Genomic DNA, 20,957 nt, shown 5'->3' with positions numbered 1-20,957 from the left:
CCGTACAAAGCCATTTTTTTGTTGTCCTTTCCCCAGATCACATCGTCCTCTTGATTTGCAGGTGGAACACAGGTGGCTTAGATAGATGTGTGTGTATGGGGGTGTGTGTGTTAAAATCTGTGCTTCAGACAACAGGAGGAGGAAAATAACAGAGCCTGTGAAAGAGCAAGATACCTACTTTATCTGAGACATGTTTTTAAAGGGCTGTGAGTGTGGTGGGAGTTGGACTAGCCATATCCTGCTGTAGAGAATCATATTTCATTTCCATTCCCCAGGATGAAAAGGTGATGCTGGCTAATTTGAACCTGGTCATTAAGACCCCATTTCAAAACTCAGTGTCAGTTAAACTCTGTTCTCCTCCCCAGCCTGTGGGCCTTTGTTTGTTGTTGTTAATCAGGAAACAGGGAAATTGCTTTTACCATAAAATTTGGACTTTATTTGCTGGAAACAAAACACTGATCTGATTTTGCCTGATGGAAGAGATGTTTATGGCTGCTGGACATGAGTACGGGAATGCCTCCCAGAAGAGAGCAGTTTAGCACAGCTCCTGTGGGCTAGGGAAAGACAGGCAGATTATTGACCGAGTAGGAGGGGTCCAGGTGCAGTGGTGGATCCCATTTACAGGGACATGTTAGCAGGCAAGATTCTCTCTCTGGAAGCCACACATGGGCATGGAGTTTAGTGTTGGGGAGGATTAAATTCCAGAGAAGTATATTTGAAATCTTTATAAAATAGATACTACAACACTTGTGATCTCTGGTTTACGGGGGAAGCTTCCCTTTTTTTCCATATACACGTTCTGGAGAGATGAACTATAGTTCGAACTCTTATAATCCCTTTCATTTCACCAGTGAATTCTACCTCCCACCATCCTTCTGTAAGTATCTTTATCTCTCTTTTGTATAAGGGAAAACTGAGGCACCAAAACATATGATCTGCCCAAGATCACAAAGGAGGCAAGTGGCAGAATTACAGGGCTGTAACCAGGGTGGCCCCAGCAGGGAAGCCACCCAGAGTGCAAAGATGCAGGGGTAGAAACATGATGAAAAACGGTGGGGCCGCAAATATGCTTGCTTGCCCTGGGCACTAAAATGTCTAGTTATGGCTCTGGATCTCACCCAAGCGCTGGGTCGTCTTTGTAGTACAGTTGTGTCCATATGTGGTGAAGGATAGAGAAAGCTCTGTGTCATCTGTATATTGCTGGCATTTGAGTTCATGTTGTCTGACCTAGTGGTTGCATATAGATGTTGAGAAGAACTGGAGAAAGAGTTGAACCTTGTAGAACTCCACAAGACAAGGGTCTAGTGGTGGAGGTGCAGTTTCCCATCATGACCTTTTAGGTACATCCCTCCAGGAAGAGTTCAGACCATTTAGCACTTTACCTCAGACTCCTGCTACCTAACTCAGAGACAGCAGTACCTTTGTGGTCAACAAATGTTAATTGGTGCAGAGGTGTCCAGGAGGATGAGAATGGATGTCTATCCTTTACCCATTGATGGATGATCTCCTCCTGTCAATGCCACTAAAGCAGTTCCAATTCCCTGTCCTGGCCTGAATCCAGATTACGCTGCGTTTAGAATGTTGGCTTCCATTAGATGAGCTTATAGTTAGCCTTTTGCTTGCTTGGTTGCTTGCTTAGGAATGAGAGGTTTCACACTGGGCAGTAGTTGGCTACGACTAAAGTATCCAGGGTGGATACTTTTTGATGCTGTTCAGACTATTCAATGGTTGAAAGAGGAAGATTCCTTCTCTGAATGAGGCATTGGCTATATTGGTCAGGAGTGGCATCACTTGTTCGTGACTCAGAAGCCAGGAAGGGCATGAGTCAGATTCACAGGTCTTGGGTCAGAACTCTTTTAGGGTGTCCAGGACTTCTTGATGAGTGAATGTACTGAACTCTGGGAATACAGATGGGCTGTTGGTTGTTGGATACAAGCGGAGAGATCCATGCTGTTTGAGAAGGCTTCCCAAATGTGCGTGATCTTTTCAGTGAAATAGGATGATAACTCTTCACAGAGCTGGGTGCTTGGCTCTAATGCAGGCATTGAGGATTGATGAAGTGATTTATCACCACTGATTGCTCCTTGGAGCAGGATTTGGCAGCTTTGGTGGAGGCTGATAGGAAGGTTCTCTTGGCTTGTAAGACAACCTCAGGATAGGCTTTGAGGTATTCGCTACGTTTCATCTTATCTGAATGAATTTTTTTCTGCCATTGATGCTTGAGTTTCCACCCTTCTCTCTTCATCTGGTACAGGCTGTCAGAAAACTAAGGAGCCCTGTATGGGTGATGGGGAAGAAGGGGCTGTTTGGGGACCAGCATGTCAGTGGTCGAGGCCAGTGCAGAATGGTAATGATACCTCATCTTCAGGTGTGTAGCGCTGCCGGAGTGGTCTGGAGTGTCACTCTGGCACCTGGAATCCAGGATGGGGCAACGCTCCAGCATTCTAACATTTCCTCTCCCCTCTTCCATTGGTTTCCTTTGAGGCTTGCGCTCCTCCCTGAAGCATCGACTGCTTAGTTGCCCTGGAGGAGAGAGTGTGTGGGAGGGATCCAAGGGGTGTAGGCGCTGGGTAGTAGGGCTAGAGGAGGTAGCTTCCATCCTAAGTGCAGCCCGCGTCGTGTGAGCCAGCTCCATCCCTGGTGTGGTGGTGGCAAGTCCATCCCTCCCTGCGCTTTGGCATGGAGCTGGGGCTGGTGCCAGCAAGGGAGGGATGGAAGGAATGAGATAGACAGGGAGGGGAGAAAGTGGGGGCGGTCTGCAGTGGAGGGAGCCAGACACAGCCAGCTGAGGACACCAGCACTGCCCCACAGCTCCTTGTGCTCCCAGCTGTAGCCCCCCAACATGTCCCTCCCACAGCCCATCCCCTACTACTATAGTATACTACTATAGCCCACCAACCCATCCCTCCCTCAAATCCCACCATCTCTCCTCAACCACTGTCCTATAGCCCCCCCATAACCTCCAACTCTCCACCCAGCTCCTGCTTAAACTCATCCAACCCTCTGCTGCTCCATCCCAAAATAAACATCCAACCTTTCTGATCCCCCCAGTTAAATCCAAACCCTACAAAACCTCCTGCCATAGCCCCCTCTCATCCCTCTTCCCTGCCACACCAACCCCCATCTCCTGAAATAAACCCACACCATCACACAACCCTCAAATAAATACCTGTAAAACATCACCCTGCCAACCCTCCCCACCACTTCTCCCCATCCCCTCGAGCCCCATTCCCCAATAAAACCTTCCCTACTCGCCATCGCCTCCCCTCAAACTCCCTCTTCACCCCTTCTCCTGCCTCTCCACCACCCTTTGCTCCCACCAGTGCCCTTCGGCTGCCGTCAACACCCAAGTCCATCTGCCCAATAGATCAGCCCGTATGCTGCCAACTGCTGGTTGCCCCAAACCCCCTCTTCCTTCTGTTGCTCTAGTCCCTTAAGGTTCACCCAGGAACCACCCCCCACGCTGCCCCTCACCCCCTTTGCCCTGGCATCAGCATCCCATATTTATTATGGAGTGTTTTGCAGGGCTGGTGAACCGTTTCCCCTTCCACTCCCCAACCCTTGTAGTCATGGATGGTCAGATAGCGAGCCCTTCCTCCCCCCACCCCCATCAAAGGAGCCTGCCACAGCAAATCTGCAAGCAGCAAGAGCCAACAGGCTGGAGTGGGGAGCCCTTCAACTCCTTGTTCTGTGAGTGGGGTGCTGGTCTTCTATAATAGGCTTTGGAATTTCTTGGACTCCATAAGTCTTCATGGTTGAATTAAGATCACTGGTCTGTCTTGTTACATGGATGCTAGAGGGTCTCTGATCACTGCCTTAACGAGGTGAGGGTCTGTCCAAGACTGTGGCTGGGTTATAATGTCTTCCATCTTGATATCTAGGCTGCAGATCATATCCAGGTTATGAATGGCTGTGAGGGTTGTTGAACCAGAGATGACCTGCGACAGTCTGAGTGTGAGTTAGTGAGGAGATGAGTTTTGGGATTTTTGCATCTGCAGCCTTGCCAATATGAGTATTGAAATCTTCCAGGATGACAAATTAGGGGTATTTCACTGCCATTGCCAACAAGGAGTCATTGAGCTCCATTATCAATCCTTTTGTCTGTGGTGATATTTAAATAAGCATAAAATCTACCTTGACTTTGGCTCTGGTTTCTACTGGCAAATGAATTCATATGAAGATTTTACCTGAGGCACCTCACTTGCATTTGATGTTCAAAAGAATATCTAAGTGGGTAACATGATGTATTTTACTGTGTTACCAATTAGCTAGGACATCTTTCCCAGTGAAGATCAAGGCTTACTCCACCAGAGCTCCAGCAACATCCTCTGTCTACTTCAGAAATATGCTAAGTTTCTGAGATCGGCATGGTGGCAATGTGGAGTAATCCACTGACTTTTGTCAATCATTATGCATTGGACTTAGCTGCCAGGCAAGTTTGAAAGAACAGTGCTACAATCCCCGTTTGCCTGCTGCAGCTGATGTTCCTCATTCCACCACCCAGAAGAGGCACTGCTTGCCAGTTGCCTACAGTGGGATCAGCAATGACATATACTCGAAGAATGAACAGTTCCTAACCCTACAATAACTCTGGTTCTTTGAAGAGGTGTCGTAAGTGCAGATCCCATGATTGGCTCTCCATTCCCACTCCTCTGCAAACACAGGCTGTGAGTTGTGGGGGAACTGAGCAGAGGTCCCTGGGTGCTCTGACCTTTATGCCCTCGTACAGGAGCACGAGGAAGCACAGGGTGCATGCACAGCCCCAACAGACGCTGATTTTGCTTGCATGTGCATTTACAGTTGGATCCACCCTGACATCATCTCGAAGAGCCATAGTTCGGGTAGGGTAAGAAATGGTTCATTTTAAATAACCTACTTTAAAATGCCCAAATGCCTTTGATAGGAAGTTTTTCTATTTAGTTTTTGATGTTTGTATAGCTGAGAAAGTTGACTACCCGTTAACTTCAGGCTATTGTTCCAGCTGGTCTGAATGTTAAGCAGATAACAGTAATCCTTTTTTCCCCCCCAACAGAGAGATTACAGAAGTACGTGAAATTACAAGAAAACCAGTTGCTCGTAATTCACTAGAAAGTGCAGAATATGTTAAGGTCATTACAAGCTTACTGAATGCAAAAGACTTTCGGGACAGAATTAATGGAATTAAACAACTGTTATCAGACACGGAGAACAATCAAGACCTTGTTGTTGCGAACATTGTGAAGGTAACTGTATATAAAAACATCCTCTTTCAAAGGCCCATTAAGCTTCATCCTGATTCTGTGTAGGAAAAACCTTGGTAATAAGAATGTACTGCTTCAGAGATTCTCACTACTAAAAACATTGGTCTGGTCTTTTATTATGAAAATCTGACAAACAGGAGAGTCCCAGAGCAAGTGGGGAGTAGGTCAGGCCTTGCTAATGAGGAGATGGCGAGGTCCTAAAATAGTTGGAAACAGATGGGAAAAGAGAGAGGCTTAGAGCTGTGTCTTAGGTAGAGGTTGAAAAAGAAGGGATTGGAAAGACTGGGGAAGGCCAAAGACCTGATTGCAGAATTAATCCTGGAGTATTTTTTCCAATTATTATGGTTTTATTCTTATCTTAATTCCATGTTAAATCTTTGTGTGAGTTAAACAAAAATCTATTGCCCAGTTTGGATTTTCTCTTGTTTTCTTTTTATTACAATTCTACCACCACTGTGTGAGCCTTTTACCAAATCTTATTTTAGGAAGCCATAGACTGCATCAGTCTAAAGAACTCCTGAGCAGTTTAAGCAATCTTTGCAGTGGCTTGCTTATTTCAATTTGGATCAGGGCATAATTGTGCTAGGCATTGTATAAAGGAAGATATGATACCTGCCTGAAGATCTTAACTCTAAAAAGTAAGGAAAACATAAAAGGTAAAAGAGAGACATACAATCAAAATTAGTACCCCAAAAACCCTGTGTTGTGTGTGAATTAAGGTTGCTCTGTACAGAGCATAATTTATACAAAATGCAAAAAGCAAGGAAATGAAAAGTTAATGCATCTGATATGCCACACCATTTATTACATCCCCCCAAAGACGCCCACCTCATCACTAGAATAATCACCAAACAAGACACCACTCCACAACCTTAATCTGTCTCAGTAGAGATGTCAGCCACCACCCCTTTCCCCCAAAGTCCTCCACATCAGCAACTGCCAGACTTCCCTCAGCTTTCCTCTGTACTATCTGTTCAGCATAGTTCTGGAAAGTCTCATTCACTCTTGTTTGGGGACTTAAAGGAGAAGAGGTCTAATTCTGTTTTTTTCCAAGAGTTAATTTGTTAGTATCAATGCGGTAGCTGCATCCAGTCTACTTTCTCAGGAATGCCATTTTTTAGGGGGAAAATAGCAGCCTAGAATAGATTAGGTTAAAACCCTAGCAGAATCCCTTTACTTTTAATGGAGTCCTGCATGGATCAGTTCTTGGCCCAATGCTATTCAGTATCCTGATCAATGATCTAGAAGAAAATACAGAATCATTGCTGGTAAAATTTGCAAATGACATAAAAATGGTTAGAATGGTAAATAATGATGGGGTTAGGTCAGTTATACAGATCATTCTGGATTGCTTGGTAAGGTGGGTTCTCGTTGGAATTTATCATTATAGATATTAGTGTCTGGTGGTACCCTATATTACTATCTTAACCATAAATTCCTCTGTTAAATCCAAAGTCTGAATGATATTTTTACAATTGTTCTAAACACATCTAATAGCCTAAATAGTAGGCAACTACTGCATTCAAACTGTAACAAAACATTTATAACAAACATTTGATCAAAATACTTACAAAAGAGCTAAGCCATGGCCAGCTCCAATTTGGTCAAGTATTAGCAGTGAACCCTTCAAGAGCTTATCCTTTTATAGCCATTAACAAATAAGTGAGGTCACTGCTAACGGCTGACTAGCTAAAACCCAGGTTTTGGTGGTTTGGGGTCATTGCTGGTTCAACTCACACAATCTTTCCTTATTATTAACTATTCCTGATAATTTGGGCCTCTTCTTCCTTCTATCTTATCAGTTAACTCTCAGGTCCTATTTTTCAATTAAGCGGCATACTTTCAAGGCTTTCCCACAACTGCACTTTACATGACCTACATAACCACGTTTGTTTTTTTAAAACTAATTTAACCCTTTGTTACTTAAACTATAAAGCACATATATTTTTCTTCATTCCCACAGTTCATTTGTACAATATGCATTTGTACAATATGGATTTTAATACAGCTAGTTGTAAGAATGTAAAGCATCTAGGAACAAAGAATGGGGACTGTATCTTGGAATGCAGTGACTCTGAAAAGGACTTAGGGGGTCAAGGTAGAAAACCAGTTAAACATGAGTTTTCTTTATAACTCCTTACCAAGCTGACAAGCATGACCTTTATCATAGCAGGACCTTTCCCAAGGAAGAATAGGCGGTGCAGATTGTTACTATGATGCTAATCTTGTATTTCCTGTTTCAGAGTAACAGCCGTGTTAGTCTGTATTCGCAAAAAGAAAAGGAGTACTTGTGGCACCTTAGAGACTAACCGATTTATTTGAGCATGAGCTTTCGTGAGCTACAGCTCACTTCATCGGATGCATGCCGTGGAAACTGCAGCAGACTTTATTTATACACAGAGAATATGAAAAAATACCTCCTCCCACCCCACTGTCCTGCTGGTAATAGCTTATCTAAAGTGATCATCAGGTGGGCCATTTCCAGCACAAATCCAGGTTTTCTCACCCTCCACCCCCCCCACACAAATTCACTCTCCTGCTGGTGATAGCCCATCCAAAGTGACAACTCTTTACACAATGTGCATGATAATAAAGTTGGGCCATTTCCTGCACAAATCCAGGTTCTCTCACCCCCTCATCCCCCTCCCAAAAAACACACACACAAACTCACTATCCTGCTGGTAATAGCTCATCCAAAGTGACCATTCTCCCTACAATGTGCATAATTAAGGTGGGCCATTTTCAGCACATGCATCCGATGAAGTGAGCTGTAGCTCACGAAAGCTCATGCTCAAATAAATTGGTTAGTCTCTAAGGTGCCACAAGTCCTCCTTTTCTTTTTGCGAAGACAGATCACAAGTGGTTTACTATGTGGAATTACAGGTTTCAAGGAGAGATTAGGACAATAATATTACTATACCACAAGTTCCATCTAAATGCTAATGTCCCCTTCTGATCTTGGAGTCAATAGAATACAGTAATGAAGCATTATAAGTAGGGCTGTCGATTAATCGCAGTTAACTCGCGCGATTAACTCAAAAAATTAATCGTAATTAATCGCAGTTTTAATCGCACTGTTAAACAATAGAATACCAATTGAAATTTATTAAATATTTTGGATGTTTTTCTACATTTTCAAATATGTTGATTTCAATTCCAACATAGACTACAAAGTGTACAGTGCTCACTTTATATTTTCATTACAAGTATTTGCACTGCAAAAAGATAAACAAAAGAAATAGTATTTTTCAGTTCACCTCATACAATACCATAATGCAATCTCTTTATCTTGAAATTACAACTTACAAATGTAGATTTTTTTTCTTACGTAACTGCACTCAAAACCAAAACAATGTAAAACTTTAGAGCCTACAAGTCCAGTCAGTCCTACTTCTTGTTCAGCCAATCACTAAGACAAATACGTTTGTTTACATTTATGGGAGATAGTGCTGCCAGCTTCTTATTTACAGTGTCACCTGAAAGTGAGAACAGGCATTCGCATGACACTTTTGTAGCCAGCATTGCAAGATATTTACATGCCAGATATGCTAAATATTCGTATGCCCCTTCATGCTTCGGCCACCATTCCAGAGGACATGCTTCCATGCTGATGATGCTTGTTAAAAAAATGTGTTCATTAAATTTGTGACTGAACTCCTTGGGAGAGAATAGTATGTCTCCTGCTCTGTTTTACCCACTTTCTGCCTATATTTCATGTTATAGCAGTCTTGGATGATGGCCCAGCACATGGTGCTCATTTTAAGAACACTTTCACTGCAGATTTCACAAAACGCAAACAAGGTACCAATGTGAGATTTCTAAAGATAGCTACAACACTCGACCCAAGGTTAAGAATCTGAAGTGCCTTCCAAAATCTGAGAGGGATGAGGTGTGGAGCATACTTTCACAAGTCTTAAAAGAGCAGCACTTTGATGCGGAAACTGCAGAACCCGAACCACCAAAAAAGAAAATCAGCCTTCTGCTGGTGGCATCTGACTCAGATGATGAAAGTGAACATGCATCGGTCTGCACTGCTTTGGATAGTTATCGAGCAGAACCCCTCATTAGCATGGACATGTCCTCTAGAATGGGGCTGAAGTATGAAGGGACATATGAATCTTTAATGCATCTGGCACGTAAATATCTTGTAATGCCTGTCTCTTTCAGGTGACATTGTAAACAAGAAGCAGGCAGCATTATCTCCTGAAAATGTAAACAAACTTGTTTGTCTGAGTGACTGACTGAACAAGAAGTATGACTGAGTGAACTAGTAGGCTCTAAAGTTTTACATTGTTTTATTTTTGAATGTAGTTTTTTTTGCACATAATTCTACATTTGTACATTCAACTCTCATCATAAAGAGATTGTATTACAGTACTTGTATGGGGTGAATTGAAAAATAATTTATTAGCCTCTAAGGTGTCACAAGTACTCCTGTTTTTTTTGAAAAATACTATTTATTTTGTTTTCTATAGCACAAATATTTGTAATAAAAAGTAAATATAAAGTGAGCACTGTACACTTTGTGTTCTGTGTTGTAATTGAAATTAATATATTTGAAAATGTAGAAAACATCCAAAAATATTTAAATAAATGGTATTCTATTGTTTAAAAGTGCGATTAATCACAATTAATTTTTGTAATCGCTTGACAACCCTAATTATAAGACAGGAACAGGATTTAGCATCTACAGCTAATTAGATCATTGTTAAGCTTCTAACAAGATACAGGTAAACACAGACACATACATTTAGCATCTACCCTTGATTTCTATTACTGCAAATAAATGGGTTAACAATTCTGGTCTAGCACATCTCTTTGAAATCCACATACAAGTAGACTGTCTTGATTACATTTCGGTGCCTCTTGTTAAGTTTCAGAGGAACAGCCGTGTTAGTCTGTATTCGCAAAAAGAAAAGGAGTACTTGTGGCACCTTAGAGACTAACCAATTTATTTGAGCATGAGCTTTCGTGAGCTACAGCTCACTTCATCAGATGTTTACCGTGGAAACTTTATATAAAGTCTGCTGCAGTTTCCACGGTAAACATCTGATGAAGTGAGCTGTAGCTCACGAAAGCTCATGCTCAAATAAATTGGTTAGTCTCTAAGGTGCCACAAGTACTCCTTTTCTTCTTGTTAAGTTGTTATGGGTCACCCACAAGTTGGCTGTTCTGTCAGTGTCACAGAGACGCTTTAGCTCAAACAAAAATTGTGGGTTTGATTCAGAAATTACTAAGTGATGTTCTGTGTATGGCCTGTGTTATACAGGAGGTCAGACTAGAACAGTGGCTCTCAACCTTTCCAGACTACTGTACACCTTTCAGGAGTCTGATTTGTCTTGTGTACCCACAAGTTTCACTTAAAAACTACTTGCTTACAAAATCAGCCATAACCATACAAATGCATCACAACACACATTACTGAAAAATTGAGCGCTTTCTCATTTTTACCATATAATTATAAAATAAATCAATTGGAATATAAATATTGTACTTACATTTCAGTGTACGGTATATAAAGCAGTATAAACAAGTGTCTGTATGAAATTTTAGTTTGTATTGACTTTGCTAGTGCTTTTTATGTAGCCTGTTGTAAAATTAAGCAAATATCTAGATGAGGAAGCCCTTGGCGTACTCCGAGGGGTACACATATCCCTTGTTGAGAACCACTGGACTAGATGATCATAATAGTCTCTTCTGGCCTTAAAAGTCTATAAATAGAAATAGTTATTGTTTCTGTTTTGTCTTTGCTTCAGGAAGGCAAAAACTCCTTTGGCGTACTTATTCTTTATCATTTGTGTTGTGGTAGCACGTAGGGGTTGAAATCATAGACCAAGGCCCCATGGTGTTAACACTGCACAGACATGTCTCTGAAATGCTATGGGAGGGGGATGCTCTATTCTTCTCACGCAAAATCTAGGGATTGTCTATTTCAATGGGTAGCCTTGTTTAAAAACAACAGTAGCACAGAAAATACGGCTATCAGATCAAAAGTTACAGAAGGCTAGTTTAACCTTATTGTGTTGTCTGGGAACGACTAGAATACATATGAACTGAGATAAAATTGAACTCTATACAGTATAAAAATATCAAACTCCATTTTACCTTGGTAAAAAGGATACAATCCCAGATGACTGCACATCAAAGTTTTGTTTGGGTAAAATGTACCACTCAAGTTACTCATATAATGTGTGAGAAAACATGAAACTTCTCTAACTCCTGTGATATTTGTATGCTTTTTTCAGATCTTTGACGCTTTCAAGTCTCGCTTACATGACTCCAACAGCAAAGTAAATCAGGTAGCTCTAGAGACAATGTACAAGATGATTCCTTTGCTGAAAGATAACTTATCACCTGTTATCAACATGTTGATTCCAGCCATGGTAGACAACAACCTGAACTCCAAGAATCCAGGGATCTATGCTGCTGCCACAAATGTTATTCAAGCTCTTTGTCAACATTTAGGTAATTAACTGTTGAAGTAGCCAGTCTTTATAAAACTGTTCCTACCAAGCCATTGTATATGTGTGGTGGGTAGGAGGTTTGAGGCCTTGGCTACACTTGCGAGTTACAGTGCAGTAAAGCCACCCAGAGCGCTGTACCTCACCCCCCATCCACACTGGCAAGGCACGTACATTGCTGTGTCTCCGCGGCTACAGCGCTGCTGGTACTCCACCTCCGAGAGGATTAACAACTGTTGCGCATTGGCTGAGACGCTCCAGTTCCAGTGTAAACGGGGAATATCGTTATTACACACTGACCTCCGGAAACTCCCCATAATCCTTTTAATTTAATTGTGAACTCTGGACACGGAAGTGCCGTTTCAAAGCTCAGTTTCGGAGGGGGGCTGCTTATCAAAAAAACCACACAGCTGCTGTTTGCTTTGAATGAGTGAGAGGCAGGCAGGGGGGCTCCGTTTGGAGTGCTGACAGCTAATGTTTGCTTGAAGGGGGGGGGGGGTCTGTTTCTGAAAGCTGCTTATCTCATCTATCTATGCCGTTTGCTTTCAGTGAGTGAGAGAGAGGCGCGGGAGGGAGCGGGGCCTGTACTTACAAGACAGCAAGCGGACGCATTCTCAGCACCCCAAAAACCCACACTCTCTCTCCCGCCATGCTCCCTGTCACACTCCACCCCCCCCATTTGAAAAGCACGTTGCAGCCACTTGAATGCTGGGATAGCTGCCCATAATGCACCGCTCCCAAGGCAGCTGCAAATGTGAACACCACAGTGCGCTGGCAGCTGTCAGTGTGGACAGACTGCAGCGCTTTCCCTACTCAGCGGTACGAAGGTGGGTTTAACTCTCAGTGCTGTACACCTGTAAGTGTAGCCAAGGCCTGAGTATATTGATATGCTGAGCATAGATTGACTTTGGTGACTGTTAGGAAGTGTGAAAAAACAGAGGCTATCCATTACCTTTTTCACTTTGCACATTCACATCTCTTAGGCTGTTTGCCCTGATCAATCCTACACAGCACATAAAATGATGCAACAGTGTTGCTGTAAGTCAATTTATATAAGTCAGGAAGGGCCCAGTCCTGCAAATTGAGGAACACCTGCTGAGATGGCTGAGTGCCCCTAACTGTAATGGCTTTTATAGCATTTAAAAGTGTTAAGCAACTTTGAGGACTAGGCCAATGGGCAGTAATGTAGATGTTCGTGGCCTTAGCTGCCATGTACATTTCTAACTCTGCAGTAATGTAGTAGTTAGTCCTTACAAGAAATCAGTTCTCTTGTAGCTATTCATAAAAATTCACAAGTTAAAATAATTCTTTGATCTTCAGTGAAAAAAGAAACTTTCTACCTTAAGTCACTTTGGTTCAGCAGTTTTATTTTAATAAATTCTGAACTGAAGATTTTATTTTATAAAGTCGTTTTAACTTGCCTACATACTTTACTGTTGTATAAATGTGATTATTCTGATGGTTTTTAACATTTTTTATTCTTTGAATTTAGATAATTACTTGCTTCTCCAACCATTCTGCACAAAGGCCCAGTTTTTGAATGGAAAAGCAAAACAAGACATGACTGAAAAGCTTGCTGGTAAAGTTACATATTGCTTTGCAAATTCACTTTTACTTGTATTCCATTTTCATTCGCCAAACTCACTTCTTGATGCAAGTGGTTATGTTTGTCACAACAACAAGAGTATCGCATTTGGCACAAATGCCCTGCAGCCACAGAAATCATGCGCATGGCTCATGCAGTGATTCTCTTGCTGCATGTTCTCTGTCAGAAGAAATAGTATTTTTAAGCCAAAGGAGCAGACACATTAGTTGGTCAGATACTCCTGCAAAGGGGGCCATATAATAACCTAAACGGCAGAGTGGTAGCCGTGTTAGTCTGTATTAGCAAAAACAACGAAGAGTACTTGTGGCACCTTGGAGACTAACAAATTCATTAAGGCATAAGCTTCCGTGGGCTACAACCCACTTCATCAGATGCATGCAGTGGAAAATACAGTAGGAAGATATATATACATAGTACATGAAAAGATGGGGGTTGCCTTACCAATTCTAATGAGACAATTCCATTAAAGTGGGTTATTATCAACATGAGGAAAAATCACTTTTGTAGTGGTAATCAGGGTGGCCCATTTCAAATAGTTGACAAGAAGGTGTGAATAACAGTAGGGGGACGTGAGCATGGGAGAATTAGTTTTTAGTTTTCGTAATGACCCATCCACTCCCAGTCTTTATTCAGGCCTAATTTGATGGTGTCCAGTTAGCAAATTAATTCCAGTTCTGCAGTTTCTCGTTGGAGTCTGTTTTTGAAGTTTTTTTGTTGAAGAATTGCCACTTTTAAGTCTGTTGTTGAGTGTCCAGGGAGCAGTCGGAGAACACTTCAAGCTCCCTGGACACTCAATAACAGACTTAAAAGTGGCAATTCTTCAACAAAAAAACTTCAAAAACAGACTCCAACGAGAAACTGCAGAATGTAAGGCACTGGGTTGCGGCGGCTCTGGTCAGAACCACCGACGGGCTGTTAAAAGTCCCGTCAGTGGTGCTGCCCGGTTAAGACAGGCTAGTCCCTACCTGTTCTGACACCACGCTGTGCCCTGGAAGCAGCCAGCAGCAGGTCTGGCTCCCAGGCAGGGAGGCCACGGGACTCTGTGCACTACCCATGCCCCAAGCACTGGCTCTGCACTCCCATTGGCTGGGAAGAACTACAGTTAATGCTCAGGGTGAGTAACTCTCCTTCCTCTCTTGTATCAGGTTTGCAACAGTCTTCTACCCCTTAGCTGCAGAGGGTCTCCACAGTCCTTTCACTAGGGTATGGGAAGAGTCCTTCCACCCCTCATGGCTAGCCTTACCAGCTTCTGACCATAGACCTTTGTAGACTTATTCCCGAGGCCCCTGTCAGGAGAAAACTGCAGCCATGGCTGTTCTTCTTCAGATTTGCCTGCAGAGAGACTGTTCTCTCTTCCAAGTCTTTCTCCCATTGACACAGTGGTTTGGCTTTTATATCTTACTAGTTTTCACAGCAGGCCTTGCTCTCAGCCTGTTATTGCACGGTCCTTGAAGACGAAAGAGATCACACTGCCTCATGCTACAGGAGACCCAGGCCCAGTAACAGGCATAGTGGGCTGCATTTCCTCTGAAAGGGGTCAGCACACTCTGTTACTGGATCTTAATCTAGTAGCATATTATTTTTTTTAAAATAATGTATTAGGTAGATGCCCTGGACATGATGATTTAGACAGAATAGACTTGTAAGTGTACCTCACCCTGGAAACAGTTGTCTTGTGTATGGCTGGATTCACATTTCTAGATCTTCTCACTAACATTGTTAAAATATTGTTAGGAAGATAAATGACAATAGCAGCGATAACAGCAACACCCAAGCCAAGTGTTACCTAACTAAGATTCATTAATTATGCTCTCCATAATGACCAGATTTTCAACGTGGCTGAAAATCAGATTTAAAAGTTGCCCCCTCAGTGTTCATATACCAATTGGGCAGATAATGTCTCTTATAGCTTCATTGTGGTCCCACATCACGTTTAATAGTTTAGGAGTATAGTTTCAAATTCATTGGTTGTACATTTCCTATCACCTATAACAAAACACCTAAAGCTTGCACTACAGTTTGAGATTATATTCTTTAATACGAAATGAGAGGGGGGAGATGGGTGTTGCATAAGTATAATCATGAATATCTGGCTGAATTATCTTTTGTTATCACTACTCTAAAGGAGGTGGGAGATCATTAGACTAATCCAGCGGTTCTCAAACTGTGGGTCAGGACCCCATTTCAATGGGGTCACCAGGGCTGGCCTCAGGCTTGCTAGGGCTTGAGGCTGAAGCCAAGGTCTGAGCCCCACCACCCTGGCTGGAAACCAAAGCCTGAGCCTCACTGCTTGGGATCAAAGCTGAAGTCCAAGGACTTCTGCCCTGAATGATGGGGCTCAGACTTTTCACAGAATCATAGAATATCAGGGTTGGAAGGGACCTCAGGAGGTCATCTAGTCCAACCCCCTGCTCAAAGCAGGACCAATCCCCAACTGAATTATCCCAGCCAGGGCTTTGTCAAGCCTGACCTTAAAGACTTCTAAGGAAGGAGATTCTACCATCTCCCTAGGTATCGCATTCCAGTGTTTCACCACCCTCCTAGTGAAAAAGTTTTTCCTAATATCCAACCTAAACCTCCTCCACTGCAACTTGAGACCATTACTCCTCGTTCTGTCATCTGCTACCACTGAGAACAGTCTAGAGCCATCCTCTTTGGAACCCCCTTTCAAGTAGTTGAAAGCAGCTATCAAATCCTCCCTCATTCTTCTCTTCCGCAGACTAAATAATCCCAGTTCCCTCAGCCTCTCCTCAGAAGTCATGTGTTCCAGTCCCCTAATCATTTTTGTTGCCCTCCGCTGGACTCGCTCCAATTTGTCTACATCCTTCTTGTAGTGTGGGGCCCAAAACTGGACACAGTACTCCAGGTGAGGCCTCACCAATGTCGAATAGAGGGGAACGATCAGATCCCTCGATCTGCTGGCAGTGTTCCTACTTATACATCCCAAAATGCCATTGGCCTTCTTGGCAACAAGGGCACACTGTTGACTCATATCCAGCTTCTTGTCCACTGTAACCCCTAGGTCCTTTTCTGCCGAATTGCTGCCGAGCCATTTGGTCCCTAGTCTGTAGCAGTGCATGGGATTCTTCCGTCCTAAGTGCAGAACTCTGCACTTGTCCTTGTTGAACCTCATCAGATTTCTTTTGGCCCAATCCTCTAATTGTCTAGGGCCCTCTGTATCCTATCCCTACCCTCCAGCACATCTACCTCTCCTCCGAGTTTAGTGTCATCTGCAAACTTGCTGAGGGTGCAATCCACACCATCCTCCAGGTCATTTATAAAGATATTGAACAAAACCGGCCCGAGGACCGACCTTTGGGGCACTCCACTTGATACCAGCTGCCAACTAGACATGGAGCCATTGATCACTACCTGTTGAGCCCGGCAATCTAGCCAGCTTTCTATCCACCTTATAGTCCATTCATCCAGCCCATACTTCTTTAACTTGCTGGCAAGAATACTGTGGGAGACGGTGTCAAAAGCTTTGCTAAAGTGTCTTTGGCCCTGCTGTCCAGGAGGCTGGGCTTGGACTTTGGCCCCCTTGCTAGGGGTGGTGGAGCTCAGGCTTCAGCCCACCCTCCTGGGGTCATATAGTAATTTTTGTTATCAGAACTTTGAGATCCCTGCTATTAGCTTAGATGGTCACAGACGCAACCCCATGCTCTGGGTGTTCCAAGTCTCTGACTGTGAGAAGCTGGGATTGGATGACATGGGATGGATCACTTGATAGTTATCTGTTCTGTTCATTCCCGCTGAAGTATCTGGCATTGGCCACTGTCAGAAGACAGAATACTGGGCTAGATGGACCTTTGGTCTGACCCAGTATGGTCGGTCTTATACATTTTACATATGAAGCTGAATTTCCAGCACATTTGTGTATCAGGTTGTGGTTTTTTTTTTCCCCGTGAGGGTGGTGGTGGTGATCTAGTAAAATTAATGGCACTATATAGCTATCCATTCTGGTGACAAGATGAAAATATGCCTGTAATATTTATGCTTTGAAGTTGTTAAATCTTAAGTAGGGAAATTATTTTATTTATGGGTATTTATATTAGAGGGCTTCTGTACTGCCACAGTGTTTTTAGTTCTATCTGTTATGCCCAAGTGTTGCAGAATGTGTGGAACTCTGTCAGGTTTCTCAGAAGAGTGGTGTAAGGGACTGTGGAAGACTCTGTGACGGCCTAGCTAGGGAAGAACGCTTTCTCGTGCAGACAGTTACTATTGGTCAGTGTCGGACATGAGGAACCGCTCAAAACCAGTCCTCAGCCGGTCTTGACTGTCTTGTGTGGCCCCTTGCCAGTAGAGGAGCACAACCCCTTAGTAATTATACATGAGCTAATAATGTTAAGTGTATATTGATGTCTGCTATCCACCCCTTCGTGGGACTCCGTCCCAGGCATTGCTCTGGTGCACTGGGCTCTCTGCCTCCGTGACAGCAACGCTTGGAGTCCCTTACCTTCAATCAAGGCAATAATTCGCCGCTTTTGAGCCTCGCTTTTTTGGAGCACCCCTGCCAGGCCTCCCAGGGCTAGAACAGAACAAGTGGGTTAGAGTGACAGCATCACCTCACTCCTCTGTCTTCTAGCCACAAACTACTCAGAGACCTTCCTCTTGTAAAACGTCTGGTGCGATTTATTGATAATGTTCTCCCCAGCACCCTTACCAACTTCTGCAGATCTGTATTGATAAAAGCATACACTCCTTAGCTCAGCTCAGTGAGCCAAGACAGGTGGAGAGAAGATATCTTCCTGCTCAGAGATATCTCTGGGCTCTGACCCTGAAAAACCTGGCAGTCTTTCTTTCTCTTTGAGCGCTTCCTTCCTATGCCTTTTCTACCTCTTTAGTAATGGGCTGATTAGCTGTTGGGGCTCTCCTGGGACCATCCCAATCTATCAATTAGACCCAGCTTTACTGCTGAGGTTTACTTGGGAGTGATTTAATTGGTGACCCACTGATCAGCATGCTGGTACAGCTGCCGTTGTCCAGCGCTCTGTCAGTTATCTTAACATGCACACTGCAATACTGATACATAATGATGAGAAAAGGAAGTTATAACAACCCAACCTCAAAATGTATCCTCCTTTTCTAGGTTTATCTGACATCATTTTTTAATGAATGGTTAGAATTATTAACTTGTGCTAGATGGATATAACTTTTAAAAAGCCTCTGAGGGGGAGATGATTGTCAAGCGATACTATTTAAATTGGATTCACAGAGGTCATGGTATTTGCAAAGAAAATACAAATAATATACTACAACATGGTAATTACAGTTGTATTGTGTTCTCTTAATTCTTTCAGATCTTGTTATGGAGCTATACCCACGGAAGCCTCATGCTATAGAGCAGAAAGTTTTAGTTGTCCTATGGCATCTCTTAGGAAACATGACAAACAGTGGCTCGCTACCGGGAGCTGGAGGAAATATTCGGACAGCTACAGCTAAATTATCAAAAGCACTTTTTGCACAAATGGGTCAAAGCCTGTTAATCCAGGCTGCATCTCAGCCACCACACATCAAAAAGAATTTAGAAGAATTTCTTGATATAGCTACCTAAAATAAACGGGGTGTGTGTGTGTAGCTCAGTCAATACATACACTATATGACAGACTGATACCTGTTTACATGAAGACAAGTGAAACAGTTCTAAAGTTGCTTTTCACAGTGCCTGCACTTTCATGTAGAAAACTAGAATGGCTGCCTTTATTGACAACCTGTAGAGCACCCCACTGTCCTGAGCCAGCACATGTACACCAAATCAGTATAACACTCATGAACTGTCCTCACCAGTGTTGCTTGCAGGCCACATGGAAGTATCTAAGGTCTTTAAAGAGAAGTCAGTCCTGCTCATTTGCACTCTTCTTTAGAAATTACAGCACAGTACCCTGTATGTAATAATAAATATGAAATTTGTAATGAATAATATACTTTTTATTATGTAATCATGTTCTGACATGTTTTCTCACTTAGCCTTACTTACGTAAGTGGAAAAAAATCCTTGAGTGATGTATATGGTACCAAGAACAGGGGTTTCTGTGACATTTGTGAAAAATATGTATTTCTTAAATCAGTCCACTTATGATTGTGCAGTATTAGCTTACTATTGCTCCTGTTACATTGATGTAACATTTGTTCGACAGTTGGGCATAATCAGCTGCACAGATGTAAAATTTTAACAGGTTATAATGAAGCATGATGACAAAAAAAAATTTAGGAACTTTTTACAGATTTTGAAATACACATTTGTCTTAAAAAAAAATTTCCAGGTGGTGAATGTAACTTCCGTAGTTTTGTTTAAAAACACTAAATTTAATCTTTATCTGTCAAATATTTATAAAGGTGTTATCTCTCAGCCCAGGTGTGTAATTCTCAACAACATAGTGCCACGTCTTCAATAGCTTTTTTCAGAGTTCTCCGGCTACAGGTACTGTACTCATTTTAAAAAGAAAAAGGAATGTTATAAAAAATAAATGGATTTATTTCTGTAAACGTGTGACATGATGATGTTTCACTCAAAAACTCTCTCCCTTTGTTGGATGCAAAAACAAAATCATTTATGGACAACTAAACATACAACAAAGACTAGTGTTATCTGTAAAGTTCTGGTTTACACTGGGTATCATGAGAGGATGAATGTTACCATGAAGCAAGGTTCTGTTTCATGGGCAAATAGTGCTAAAAAGTTAAGATGGTTAAAAGTGTAAAACTGTATTTTCCGCCTCAAATTGTGAGCTCAAGGAAACCGTACAAATAGTTCTTTTGTGTCCACTTCAGTTACAGATATAGCTGGAGCTAAATTAAGTGTGGAAAATTAGTTGTAGATATTATTTCTGACAGGATTTTCATTCCCTACCTTTAGCTCCTTAGCACAAGCCTCTCAGCTCTTAATGAATGTTTACTTCCAAGGGGAGTGGGAGCAGGGAAGAGTATGAGCCTACTGCCAGTTGTACATACAGCCATCTGAATGTTCCTTTAACTGCTATTAGTATTTGCATTGTAGCAGCTAGGGTCCCCAGTCACCGATGGGGGCTCATTGTTAGGTACTGTACAGAAACAACAAAAATGATGGGGTCTGAATTAGCTGTTACCACTCAAGAGAGAGATCTTGGAGTCACTGTGGACAGTTCTCTGAAAACATACACTGACTGTGCAGCGGCAGTCAAAAAAGCAAACAATGTTGGGAATCATTAGGAAAGTGATAAATAAGTCAGAGTATCATAATGACTCTTTATAAATCCCTAGTATGCCCACATCTTGAATACTGCGTGCAGATCTGGTTGCCTCATCTCAAAAGATATATTAAAATTGGAAAAAGGTTCAGAAAAAGGCAACAAAAATTATTAGGGATATGGAACAGCTGCCCTATGAGGAGAGATTAATAAGACTGGGACTTTTCATCTAGGAAAAGAGACAACTAAGGGGGAATATGATAGAGGTCTATAAAATCATGACGTGTGGAGAAAGTTAAATAAGGAAGCATTATTTACTCCTTCTCATAACACAGGAACTAGGGGTCACCAGATGAAATAAATAGGCAGCAAGTCTAAAACAAATGAAAGGCAGTATTTCTTCACACAATGCACAGTCAACTTGTGGAACTCAATGCCAAGGTATGCTGTGAAGGCCAAGACTAAACCAGTGTTCAAAAAAGAA

General features: G+C 42.5%; 1 protein-coding gene across 10 annotated transcripts in view; it reads left to right on the top strand.

The window, feature by feature from the left end:
- Positions 1 to 19,793, top strand: part of TOGARAM1 (TOG array regulator of axonemal microtubules 1) — an 85,376-nt gene extending 65,583 nt beyond the window's left edge. For 5 of the 10 annotated variants that reach the window (XM_073350262.1, XM_073350259.1, XM_073350261.1 and 2 more), the window contains 4 exons: positions 5,033 to 5,222; positions 11,486 to 11,705; positions 13,194 to 13,280; positions 18,608 to 19,793. In XM_073350262.1, coding sequence (XP_073206363.1) covers positions 5,033 to 5,222; positions 11,486 to 11,705; positions 13,194 to 13,280; positions 18,608 to 18,861 — 751 coding nt within the window. In that variant the 3' untranslated portion in view covers positions 18,862 to 19,793. Of the gene's footprint in view, positions 1 to 5,032; positions 5,223 to 8,963; positions 9,377 to 11,485; positions 11,706 to 12,250; positions 12,529 to 13,193; positions 13,281 to 18,607 lie in introns of those variants that run through there. The other 5 variants (XR_012159626.1, XR_012159627.1, XR_012159628.1 and 2 more) reach the window with 5 other exon arrangements.
- The last annotated feature ends 1,164 nt before the right edge of the window (positions 19,794 to 20,957 follow it).

Source organism: Lepidochelys kempii, chromosome 6 (genome assembly GCF_965140265.1).
Source record: "Lepidochelys kempii isolate rLepKem1 chromosome 6, rLepKem1.hap2, whole genome shotgun sequence".
NCBI lineage: Eukaryota > Metazoa > Chordata > Testudines > Cheloniidae > Lepidochelys > Lepidochelys kempii.
This window is presented reverse-complemented; position numbering and strand designations above follow the sequence as displayed.